Below are 13,050 nucleotides of genomic sequence, written 5' to 3' on the forward strand. Positions count from 1 at the left end.
GGCTGCAGGTGGCCCCGCTCGAGGGGTCGCCTCTGGATCTCGTGCCCTGTTCAATCGCACCTTCATGAGTTCTGTCCCCTCCAGCTTCCGGCCAGCACCTGCACTACGGGCCGTGTGCGCACGCCCCGGTCCTCCCACAGGCGCCAGTGGCCCGGGCCCTCCCCTCAGGGGCACCAGGGGCCCCTCCTGTCCATGCGCATTACCGGGTAGGGGGCAGCACGCGAGGCGAGCTCCCGCCCCCTGCAGGCCAAGACCCTGGGCAGGTGACTCCACGCGGGCTTGTGAGAGCTTAGGTGCAATGAGAGAAGGCGCACGCCAGACCCTTAAGTCTGCACCCTCCCCACCTCACACGTCAGCACACGCCGCTGCCCGGAGGAGCCCAGATCCGCGGGCTGCGGCCAGGTGGCCGACCTCGCGGCCCCGTGGGCAGCGCCAGTCTGCACGCCGGTCCTCGGGGGCCAAAAATAGCTCACGAGCTGCGCTCCCAGGTTAATAGAGTATCCAGGCTAATTTTAGCATCAGAGAGCTCTGGAGAACACGCAGCCCCTGATACCAAGAACCGTGCGTGGCCGGCGCGGCTCCCCACTCCCCGACTCACGCGCAGCCTTGCGCAGACGTCGGCCGTCGTGGGCACAGAGCGTGTCCTCTAACGGGGCCTGTGACGCCCGGCTGCTGGCGACCACTGCCACTTATACGCTGGACCACCCCGCCTGGGTCTTACAGACCCCGGAGCTGGTGCGCCACTGCCTCCCACATTGGACATTGGGTTAAAAACATCACAGTCTCGGCAGCGTGGCCCTGGAACCCTGAGCTCCCAGCCCCTGTGGTCTGGGGCTTCTTCTCCAGGCCGCCCAGGGGCCCTGCCTGCTCCCCGCTTCCCCGACCTGAGGGGCCGCCTGCTTCCATGGGGGTGACGTTTGGGGGGCAGACGGGCGACAGCCAGCTGCTGCGTGGCCATGTCTGGCTGAGTGGGGGCGCGCCGCTTCCCCCGTGCTCGCGCTGCACAGACCGCCCTGGCCCTTCTTGGTGACGGGTTCTAATCTGAATGAGAAGGGACGGGAGTGGGTGCTCTGCGCCCGGGGAGAGCAGGGGGGCCGCTGCTCTGGGTCCAAGAAGGAAGGTCTGCCCTGTGGCCTCGCCACGCATCCCCAAGCTGCCCTCGAACCTGACAACGACGAGACCCACTCACAGCCCAAGAGGGCTTTTCTCACCCTCAAGGGCAAGGCCAGGATTTTCTCTTTTTTTAGCTTGAGAGAAATACCTTTGTACATTGCTCTTAATTGGACATATTTATCAAGACGACACTTTTAAAAACAAGGAAAACGGGAAATATCACCAGAAAGTAAAGCTATGTTGCAAGGCCTACAGGAGTGCTGGGTCCAAAACAACCCTGCTGGGCAGAGGCGCTCTCGCCAGGCGTCTTCACCCGTCGCCGCCTACAAATCTTCACGTCGCTTCCCTTCCAGGGCTGAAGCCCTGACTCATGGAAAGCCAGAGGAGCACACTTCCTCAAGCAGCCTCACAGGAAGTGTGTTCAGTCTTACGTGACATGAGATACTGCTGTTACCAAAGATAGACCGCGGGTAAGATTTTCAAGTGTGCAGCAGAACGGCCCAAAATAACTGCGAGATTTAAGTGGGGAAAGACACAAGCTCTTCAGGACGAGGACTTGAAATGGTTACAATAAAAATACCCCCCTTTTATTTGGCACTTAAGGTGGAAGGAAGAAGGAGAAGAGGGAAAAAAGGAAGAGATTCTTCTCATTTTCCCCAGCGTTAGCCTCTCAGTGACCACGTACTACCACCACACGCTCCAGACTTTCGAAGGACTTAACGGCCAAGGCCCCCCCACTAAAAACTCTTCAGCCCCCCAAAATGTTCCGCCTTTCCCCTCAGCAACAGGAATGGTGACACTGCTGAGGGTGTAACTGGAGGGAGAATTTCTCTCTGTCTCTTTCTGGGATGAGGGGCTCCCACCGGATGCTGCAGACAATGACTGCTGGCATTTCGCAAATGGAAAAACGAGGCCATGAAAGGGGGGCGGGGGGCGGGGGCGCCTGCCCTGGGTCTTCCAGCCGGCAGGCCGGCAGGCCACCAGCAGACACGGGCACGCTGCCAGCCGCCCAGAGACAGGGCTCAGCGTGAATGGCCAGCCAGCCAGGGTCTCCCGGAACAAGGAGGCGAGCATGCCTGTGATTCCTGCACAGCCGCCCCTCCTCCAGGTCATCTCTGGTGTCCTTCCTCGTCATTGTACCTTCACGGCTGGGGCACTCAGGCAAGTCAGAGTCAAGACTGGCCACAGCAGCGGACTAAGGAGAGAAACGGAGAGCTCGGGGCACCACCCACCAGGCCCTGTCTACTCACAGCGGAACAAGATGAAGCCCCAGGCCAGTCCCCACAGCTCACCTCTGGGGCCGGCCCCGCCTCTAAGTCGGCAGCACAGCCCAGGACACCTCTTTGCTCCAATGCCTGTGCTGTGCGCAGGCCCTTGCTCCCTGCAAGCCCCAGCAGCCAGGGTGGGACACAGATGTCTCCCTCCTGCAGCCCCGAGCTGCAGGTGAAGACCCTTGGAGAGGGGAGAAGACAGGGGCTTCTGAGAGCTGGAGCCGCGTCCAGGGAGGTGGACCACTGCGCACAGACGTTTCTGCTCATCCGCTCTGCCACAGCCCCCAGACGTGGGGGCGGGGCTCCAAAGGTTCTAATAATACCCCGTGCCCACATGGAGTTAGACCAGCAGATGTTCAGTCGCTGCACTAATCCTCAGCTGAGCTGGGCATTTCTCTCACTTGTTTAAACTGAAGCACAAAAGAGGGAAAGCCTAACCGAGCAGCATCTTCAAAGCCCTTCCTTCCACACGTGGCCCCCGTGTGTGAGGTCCAGAACCTCCCGTGAGGGCGCCCTGCCAGGCCAGCAGATCTCGGTGCCATTCTCGCAAGAAGTCAATCCACTCTGCTTAACAGACCCCCATTCCAGAGCCCTCCTGAGTGGAGTCCAGGCTGGCCGTGCAGGGCCTGAGCCCCGAAGTCCCCAGACCCCTTCCTGCCTGCTGCACCCAGAAGCCTGGCCCAGGCCTCACAGCCGTGCCCCACCCCTTCCTGTACCCCGATTAAGGAAGCACCTCAAGGCCTCTGGGTTGGCATCCCCCTCATGCTCACTGGACCCTGGCACTGAGAGGCACTTTCCCTGTGCCTTCAGGTGGAGTGCCATGTTGAACCTCTCAGCAGAAGTGGCAGCAGATTTCAACCAAGTGAACAAGAGAGACCCTCTCCAGGCAGGCTCCTCGAGGTGAAGCGCGACCACATCCTATCTGCAGCGCTTCTGAGCCAGATATCAACAGCGTCTCAGCGATGATCCATAAACCAAAATAAAGCAGACGGGAAACAACACGCTGACTTGGGGTAGCTGGAATTCCTAAGCAGCATCGAATGTCACCAGCAACTGACGCTCCAGCAGTCACTGGGCGCCTGGCTTGGTTCTCGGAGCCCCTTTTTCACATGGGAGTGTGGAGGACCCAGGCATTCAGTGGGCAAGAAGGGCCCCGAGGACGGGCAACACACCAGGTCTCAGCAGCCCTCTCCAAGGGGAGCTGTCCCCTCAGCTGGCGCATTTACGGCATTAACGTGCAACAGTCACTCCAGGAACCGATCTTGTTTTGGGGGGAAGAAACTTGCACATCACCCTCCCAAGTTAAAACCGAACCCAGGAAGTCCTGATACAGCCTTCCAGCCACTCCAGAGTCTGCACTTCCCTCCCCCAGCTCCTGGGTCCAGTGAGAAAGGCGGACTGCTCTGGGGACACGACCTGAATGGCAGGCCCTGGTGGCCAAAAGCTCCCGCAGCCAGTTCTCAATGGAAGGGGGAGGGGTGGCTCTTGTGGCGACCTGCCCGGAGGGAGCCCTGGGCCAGAGCGTTCCACAGAGTCACAGGCAGACACACACACACACACACAAACACGCAGGAACACACACATGCCCACACATCCACCTACACAGTCGCGTGCACACCCAGGCTCTATTGAGCCGCCCGCTCGGCCCCTCGCCCCTGGGGGAATGTGAAAGAGCTTCCACGTCCCCAGCGAAGGAAGCGTCTGGGTACCGCACTCAGCGAGGCTCGGAACCCCGGGGTTGGTCTTTTTGGCACCTGAAGTGCACTCATCCGGAGAGCACCCGCGCGCGCGCTCATGCACACGCAGATACACACTCCCAACGGGGACCCGACCCAAGACCGGCACCGCACCTCCCTCTGCTGCAGGCGACCCCACCTCCGGGGACCTGGGGCCGCTAGTGGCGTGGAGGCAGCGCAGGGAGCTGCGTCCCCCGGAGCCGCCAGCCCGGCTCGGCCCAGTCCGTCCTTGGGGGAGGTGGGGAGAGGGCAGCGGCCGGGCATCTCCTGGAGATGAGGAGGGAGCCGCGGCCCATCATCTCCCTGTGATGGGGAGGGGGCCGAGGCCCGCGGCCTCCGGGGTGGTGGGGAGGGGCCGCGGCTGGGGATCTCCAGGGGGTGGGGAGGGGCCGCAACCGGGGAGCACACATGGCCAGGAGGCGTCAGGGCCTTGGTCCCCAGGAAAGGGGTCGGGGGCCTGGGGGCGCCCGCCGCGAGCCCCCTCGAAGACCCCAGCGCCCCCGCCAGCTCCCGGGAGCTCACCGATCTTGATCTTCACGCTCTGGAAAACCCGGAGCCCCTCTTCCTCCACCGCCATGCTGGGTCTGCCCGGAATTCGCGCGCCGAGCCCCGCGGAGCAGCAGAGCCCGAGCGGCGGCGCAGTCCCGGAGCTCTGTGCCCTACCCCGTGCCCGCGCGTCCGCTGCACCTCCACCTCCGGCTCCGCCCACACGCCCGCTCATTGGCCGAGGACGCGGGTGGGGGCGGGGAGGCCCCGCCCACGGCCCTGCCCAGTTCCCGATTGTCCAAGGCCCGCAGAGGGGCGGGAGCGTTACGGTTCCGCCAACAGCGCGTCCCCAACTGCCCATTGGCTGAGGGCTAGGAGGCGGGAGCAAGACGGCTCCGCCCACATCCCAAGGCCCGCAGCGGGGCGGGGTTGGCCTCCGAGGAGGCATCGAAGGGACCCGGAGGGGGCGTCTCGCCTCACGGGGAGGATCCGGCCGGGAGTGCCGGTGTACCTAGTCGGGCGGCGGGGGCGACCGGGCGAGATTTGCAGGGGGGGGGGGGGGGGGGGGCGACCGGGCTAGGGTTGGTGGTGGTGGGGACCGGGCGGGGGCGGTGGAACCTGGCCGGGAGGCTTGGGAGGGGGGCACATGCACAGGGTTTTAAGAAACTCAGACCTACAGGTATCAAAGGAAAAGAATTCCCTGGCCCAGCTCAGCCCCCTCAGAGTAGGGGCTGCCGGCCACCTGGGGTCAGGGGGGGTGCGCAGTCCGGGTGAGATCCTGACCAGGCTCCAAAGCTGTCCAGTCCCTCCTGCTGCCCTCCTGCCCCTCTGCTGTCTCCGGGCCTCCCTCGGGCCACCCTGGCTCCTAGCTTCTCACACAGGCCAAGTGCACTCTTGTCTGCCCTTGCTGACCCGCAGGCCACCAACCTCAGCTCATTTTCTGTGTCTCCTGATTTCCTGTCCACTTCCTACTCCTCTGGCTTCATAGCGCCCAACACCACTCTCTCTCTCTCTCTCTCTCTCTCTCTCTCACACACACACACACACACACACACACACACACACACACAGCACGTGTAGACCACACTACAAGCTTAATAAAGAGAAAGGCCTGTTCTTCTCATTGCTTTACCTCACTTCCTAAAAAAAATGCTTAGGTACGTGTTAAAAAAGCTTAATGACCCTTCTTCACCCAGACTACCCGCGCCTCCTTCCAGGTCCTCAGTCCTCTGCTTGAGTCTATCTTCTCGAGACCTTCATAGGAGGTGTTTACTCAGGTTTAACACGGAGCGTAGAAAAGCAGCCAGTTAGAGCTGCTGTCTCCAAGCCTGGACCTCAGGCGGCTTCTGTAGCGAGTGCCGCCATCCCTCTGCATGACCAAGGCTTTGCCTCCATCAACGTAACTGAAAAGCACTCCCAGCTCCCGAGCTTCTCAGAGGATCGGCCGGAGCCCCGGTAGCAGCAGCCTTGTTGGCAAGCTGCTTCTCTGTCCAGCCCACCTTCCCTCACACCCTCACAGGACTTCCCTTCTGAGAACACTGCCAATAAAAGCCCGCACACAGACGTCTCTTCAGAGTCTGTTTCCAAAGGAACCCGGCATAAGATGGTTGGGGCCGGGAGTGTTCTAGGAGCAGCCTCTGTTTGAGAGCAGGACACCCGCTGGTGGACGCAGCAGTGCTGAGCGTGGGGGGCACACAGTGGGGTGCAGCGTCTCAGGCATGGGGAGGCTGGGAAGCAGGAATCACCTCGACTTTGGGATCAGGTGGTTCTTGCTGAGGGCAAGGCAGTGAAAAGATCACCCATTTAAAGAAAAGTGTGACAAAAAGGTTTTCTTGCTACCATATAAAGACAGCCTCATCTCCTACCCCAGAGAACCAAAACAGGTGCAGATCAGAGCGAGAACTTAATCATGAAGGTAGTGGTGCTCCAGGGCTGCCTGCAGGCTCAACCCAAGGAAGGTTGCTGTAACCCTGCAGCTTGGGGGAGCATCATCTGAATTAATGCACTCAAAACCTTGACTCCCAGCTTTCCGTAAACCTTCTGGACTGGAAGAGGTGTCCCCCTTCCCCTGCGCTTGGAGATGATTGCAGGACGGTACCAGCGCTGTGTCCAGCTCCACTCCCAGCCAGGGAAGCGCTGGGTCTGCAAACAGACCCGGGAAGCATGCCAGTGGGGGTGGGTGAGCAAAGGCAGAAGCAGAGCCAGAGAATGCTGGACCCAGGAGAGGCAGCACGCAAGGGGGACCAGGTTAGAGTTCACTGGTACGGCATCATTCAACCACGATGCAGGATTTGGCACACTGGCCAGGACCCCAGGCCCCTAGTGTGGCCTTTGAAAGCTTGTAAAAAGCATCATCCCACACTAAGTGAAGTGGAAATGCCCTGTGGTCACGGCAGACAGCGAGGAAGGCATCCCAGTGCTTAGAGGTGGCACGGGAGAGTAAATACGCTCCACGAGACCAGGAAACCTCGTCAGTGCCTGGGACGAGGAATGTGCCGGAGAGAGCTCGACCGCGGCTGCACATGCAGGACTGGGCCGAGGGCGGAGACGCTGTCACAGGGAGCGCTGGGCCTCCTAAGAGCGTGAGGATGATGGGGTGGTGACATGATAGAGGCCAGAGGTGACACTTAACATCAGAAGCCAGGCAGGGGCAGTTACTGTGCAGCAAGGCTGCAGCGGCAGCCCCGGCGCCCTGACCTGCAGAGGCTGTAGTGATGGTCAGTCGAGCACAGTGTCAGGGCAGGACGGAGAGCCGGCCGGCAGCGGTATAAGTCAGTTTATGCTGCCAAAGGAAATCGTAGATGGGGTCGGGGGTGCTGAAGAAAGTTGCTTCAATAAAACGTCACAACCCTTTACCCAGTTTCCAGGCGGGAGCCAGTTCTCAGCCCTGGAGCCTGCTGACTGGAGGAGAGGACCCAGCTGCACGTGTTGACAGTGAGGATGCCCCTGGGATGTCCCCAGAGGGGCCTGTGGCCATTTACTCATGTAATTCCACATGGAAAGGGAAACACCTAGACGTTTGAAGGGCTGCCGGGCTGAGGTCTGAGTCGAGGGCTCGTCACGCCCCTGTTAAAGCAAAACTTGTGAGGCCCAAGAAACACATGGAACTCTGCTAGGAGCGGCTCACAGGGAACCCCCAAGTGATCATTTCTCCTTGCACCACAGGTGAGGGACCAGTAGGGATGCATGTGACAGTTGTCAAAACACCCACCTTGGTTCCTTGGTATGTGGGTTAACAGCCATACCAGCAGGGAAGGCTCAAAAGCAATGACACGTCCTGGAGGAACCATGGAGATCAAGACCGCCCTTAAAGACCTAAAGGATCATATAATTCGCCAGTCCCATGTCTGATGCCGGATAGGTTCTGGAGGATGACACTGAACCACCAAAAACTCAACCACACAGTAGCCCCCATTGCAGCTGCCACGCCAGAGGTGGTGCCACTTCCAGGCCACACCAGCATGGCCTCTGATCCATGGTATATGGCCATGGAACTGGGAAATGCCCTCTGCTCCGTCCCGAATAAGGAGGAGAAGCAGAAGCCGTTTACACCACACGGCATAGACTCTAGCACACACTTGGAATCTCACTGCACCCTTAGGCTTTCCTGCCCTCTGTTATAATGCAGCCCAAAGAGACCTGGACAGTCTGGACAGTCTGCAGAGCATCAGTCTGGTTTGCCATATCGATGACATCATTTTAATCTGACCAAATGAGCACGAGGTTGGCAGCTCATCAGAGGGTTTGATAAGACGCGTGTGCTCAGAGGGTAGGAAATAAGTTTATGAGGATGCGGGGCCACACATCAGTGGGGCCAGATGTGGGTGAGCACCTCGCTTTCCCCCCACGCAACACGGAGACCCACACAGCACGCTTCCTCTGTTCCTTCCCTAAGAAGACTCACCTCCGTAGCCCTGTGCGGGCACCGTGCCTTCTTAAATCTGTGTTCTGCCCAAAGGGACTGATCCTTCTTTTCTAAATTAGAATCTGTTCCCTTAGAGTTGTGATTATAAGAGACAGGAAGATCTGAGGGATTAAAGGAAAAGGTGATCTATACTCTCTTTGTTTATAACTCGCTGTTGTCTTTTTCTCTCTGATAGAATCCTCTTCTGCAACCCCCCCAAAGAATATTTATTGAGAAGTGTCAATCTATCAACCAGTGGATATTTATGTATTGGCTAAAACAGCATAATTAGATAGTTTATTATTCATATCTGCTCAGTCTACTTTCAAAGGATCTGAAGTGACATAAAATAAATGACCAGTATACAATGAACTCAAAAAATTTTTGAAGGAAGAAATTATTGTATCAAACATCTGCAGTGAAAACAGCTACTGCAATGAATGTAGAGCTCAGCTCTGAGTTTCCTGATAGTCAAGGTGAAAAGGGAAATATGGAAACATATTTCCATATATGTTATATATTACTTCATAAAAGGAAGTGTATCCACTTTTTCAGAAAAGAATATTTTGGCCAACTAAGCAACAGGAGGAATTTTTTAGACAAATTTTTTCATATGGATATTCAACAAGTCAGGGAAGGATTTTTCCGTCTCAAATGACTGACCTGTGCTGCTCTGCTCACAGCACTGCCTGGCACATGGTAGAAGTCCAACTAATATTCTCTGAATGAACATAGTGGTTTCTCCTACTGTCACATGGAAAAGTTGGGAACGTAACGTTCAATCCTAATTCTCTGATAGTTTACTCAGGCCCGTAGGAGTCAAGGAATGTGGCTCTGGTGACCTGATAGTCTAGGAGAGAAAGCATTTGGAGAATCCAGAGAGATGAGTAATAACACCCTCAAATAATCTTTCTCCAATATTTGTCGTTTGGGCCACACTGGGGAGAAAAGCCATAGAGGGGAGACGCCTGCACTGAAGTTCCCGTTGGATGCTCGAAGCCCAGAGGTTCTGTGCTGCTGGTGGAAAGGAGGCCCGGCTCGGCCCGCCTACAAGGAGACAGCGCCAGAGCCACTGCCAGCACCAGGAGCTCCTCCTGGGATGGGCTGGGGGGCGGGGGGGAGCAGGGACCACGCCGCCTCCCTCCTGGCAGCTCGCCGAGGGACCGGGTGCCTAGGAAGTGAGTGCATCTGGTTGGAAGCTAGGAAAAGCCACCGTGTAGCTTCGTCTCTCTCTTCTCCATCGACGGCGACTGGGAGGCCTCGCTTCAAAGTTCAGAGCTAAGTGGACCCCTGAGTCCCTGTGGAGAGACAGCTGCCCTGGAACCGTCTTGATGAACAAACGTGAGAAATGGCCCCTGTTGTGTAAAGCCAACGAGATGTAGGGATCCCGGGCCCAGCCCACGCCTGGCCCGGCCTCACTAACGGAGCCCTAACCGCTGATGTGCGACGCCGTTGATCCGTATCAGTATACCTGTCAGGTTGAGTTAATAGTGAAATATAACCCTAGGTACCTAATGGTCACCTGTTGATACACTCGCATATGCCCTGATCGCTTATTATCAAGAACATTTGCTCAAAATATCTACGTTTTCATCATAGTAAAGTTTAACTTGTTATTTTTGACCATAATTAGCCAAATATCAAGTAGCTCCTTGAAGACACCCCTGAAATCAGCAATTAACTAGCCTCCAAGTCTTGCCTTCTTAGCTATGGACGGATGGTGTGTTTTTTCTTCTAAAATCTCCATCGAAGGATCCCAGAAGCTAAAAGGAGCGGAGGAGGTAACTGATCCCCACCACGGGAGATGGGGATTTGCTGTCAGTCAGTCCTCACAACAGAATCACAGCACAAGCTGCAAAGGACAAAACCCAGGAGCTCTGACCGCAGACACTTCCTGTCCAGCGAGTCAGGCTCCAGAGACCCAGCGACAAAGGCAGCCGCGGTGGCAAACTGCTCGGCAGGCTGTTACAACCGCGCAGCAGATTCTATCAGTGGCCAGTAGGAGCTGCCGCTTTTGTGAAACATTAGGTTGGGAGATGCAACGTAATAGTAAAGAAACTGGAAAAGGGCAAAATGATACCTGTGCGCCCACCATTACATTGTATTTCCTCCAGGGTTTTATTAATATCTATAGACAATCTTGCACAGTGGCCGGACAAGGTGTTTGAATGAGTGTGTACTCTTGTTTAGCAATTCGTTTACTGAGCACGGGGCACATGTCCAGAAGCCGCGAGACCCCGTGGGAAGAGCAGGAAATCACTGTCTACCCCGCGGCCTGCAGTTAGTTCCACCTGGAATGGTGCAGGGAAACAAACAGAGGAGACAACCCCAGAAGCCGACGTGGTCTCGAAGCTATGAACACAGTGGCAGCACTGAGGAAGAATGGAAAGACCATTTCTTTCTTTTTTGTTGTTACGTCTTTATTGGAGTATAATTGCTTTGCAATGGTGGGAAAGCCCATTTCTGAGGTTGTGCTGACTCTGGGGATGGGGGAGCTGCCTCGGGACGGCCTGGCCGGGACTTCCCCTCACCCCATCACGGGAGCTGTGTGGCCATCACTCCCAGCTTCAGGGCCGTGGGTGGCACAGGAGGGAGTGGACGGTGGCAGCTGGCAGACTGTACAAGCACAGCACCTGGGGGTGTGAACACGTGGCAATCAACTTTGAGTGTGAAAGTGACGGGCTGACACTGCTTTTACTACAGACGTAGCCCACGACACCCCACTTAAATTACCTCTCTTCCTTCCACATGGTTTGAGGTGAACAGAACTCTTCCCCCCGATTGTCTCTAAGTGTCTTGGCCTGTGAAATGGGCCAGCAGCAGTGCCCAACCACCCGGCTGCCGTGGGGCCCGTGTGCTGCTGTGCGGCGCTCAGCACCCGGGCCGGCTTGGCGGTTTCATCAGCCCCAGGGTGAGGGCGGGGTGCTTCCCCCCCGCCAGTGCCCAGGAGACACTGGCTGTCCTGCAGCACCTGTGCTGGGCCTGGGAGACGCTGGGGGGTGGGCGACGGCGACTCTGCCCTGGGACCTTGGGATGCGGTCCCCGCAGGTCCCTCCAGACCTCCACCTCCTCCCAGGAGTCAGTCCCCCCCGCCCGCCCCCGGTGAGCCTGTAGCCAGTGCAGAGGGAGGCCTTACGCTCTCCCCAGACCCTCCGCCTGGAGGAAGAAAGTCTCCTTCGAAAGACAGGACACTCACAAAACCACGCTGCTCACTGACGCCGCAAACCAGAGGCGACCTCCACCCACCCTTCCGCAGGTAGGAGCGGAAGCCGACTCTGCTCTGCAACAGAAAGGAACAGACGACTGACGCAGTAACCCCGGCGACCTTGAGGCCGAGGAGAGCCTGCCGCGCTCATGCGTGATGCCACTTACACAACTTCTTTTCTTTCTTCTTTTTTTTGGCCGTGAGGCTTGCGGGATCTCAGTTCCCCGACCGGGGATTGAACCTGGGCCCTGGCAGTGAGAGTCTGGAATCCTAACCACTAGGCCACCAGGAACTTCCTACACAAATTTCTTAGAATGACAAACTGCAGAGTCGGGGAAGGGACAGTGGGGGTCAGGGCCCGGGGAAGGGGGAGGCGACGGCTGTGGACATAACAAGGCAGCAGGAGGGACCCTGGGGGGTGGACGTGTTCTGTGCCCTGACAGTGGTGGTGGCCACACGCGTGTGCACATGTGACAGAATGACACAGATCTACACACACACGTGCGCGCGTGCTTGTGCCCCAGTGCACCCCGAGCGGGAAGCGGGCTGTATCTCTCCCACCTCCTGCTGAGATCTGTGGAATCACCATGGTCACGCAGGACGTCGCCACACGAGGCCTTGGGGACGGCGACGCGGGGTCTCTGTCCTACGCCTTATAATCACACGAGAACCTACGATGACCTCAAAATAACAAAAATTTTTTTCTTTGCGGTACGTGGGCCTCTCACTGCCGCGGCCTCTCCCGTTGCAGAGCACAGACTCCGGACACGCAGGCTCAGCGGCCATGGCTCACGGGCCCAGCCGCTCCGCGGCACGCAGGATCCTCCCGTACCGGGGCACGAACCTGCATCCCCTGCATCGGCAGGCGGACTCTCAACCACTGCGCCACCAGGGAAGCCCCAAATAATTTTTCTGCAAAGGACAAGACGGTGGTAGGTGAGCACTCACCGTCCCTCCTGTGCTCCTGCTGCAGCCCCGCAGGACCCAGGCCCCTCCTGCGGGGAGTCTGAGACCCGGCGCCCCGGGAGGGGTCCCCTCACGACCGCTCACCTTGCCCTTGGTGTCACGAGACGGTGACGTGTGGGTCCCTGTCCACACCTAGGACGGCGACTGGCGCCCGCGGCTCAGGGGCCCGAGGAGAAACCCGGCTCTGCATCTTCTTTCCCCTCCAGGGTCTCCTTTCGCAGAGTCTGTCTCCTCAAGCTCTCGGGGCATCTCCCTCAGGCAGCAGGTCATGGGCGCGGCCCTCCCGACGGTCACTCTGAAGCTGGACGGAAAGGCAGCTGGAGTCCCGATTCCAGAACTGCTCACACTTCTTGTTAAAAGACCCACAAA

General features: G+C 58.1%; 1 protein-coding gene across 2 annotated transcripts in view; it reads right to left on the reverse strand.

The window, feature by feature from the left end:
• Positions 1-4,937, reverse strand: part of RASA3 (RAS p21 protein activator 3) — an 88,647-nt gene extending 83,710 nt beyond the window's left edge. Inside the window, exon 1 of one of the 2 annotated variants that reach the window (XM_079903422.1) lies at positions 4,643-4,937. In XM_079903422.1, the coding sequence (XP_079759548.1) occupies positions 4,643-4,841 (199 nt within the window). In that variant the 5' untranslated portion in view covers positions 4,842-4,937. Of the gene's footprint in view, positions 1-3,117; positions 3,207-4,642 lie in introns of those variants that run through there. The other variant, XM_079903423.1, reaches the window with a different exon arrangement.
• Between the last annotated feature and the right edge of the window lie 8,113 nt (positions 4,938-13,050).

The sequence above is a fragment of the Stenella coeruleoalba genome (assembly GCF_951394435.1).
Source record: "Stenella coeruleoalba genome assembly, chromosome: 18".
NCBI classification, from domain to species: Eukaryota; Metazoa; Chordata; class Mammalia; order Artiodactyla; family Delphinidae; genus Stenella; species Stenella coeruleoalba.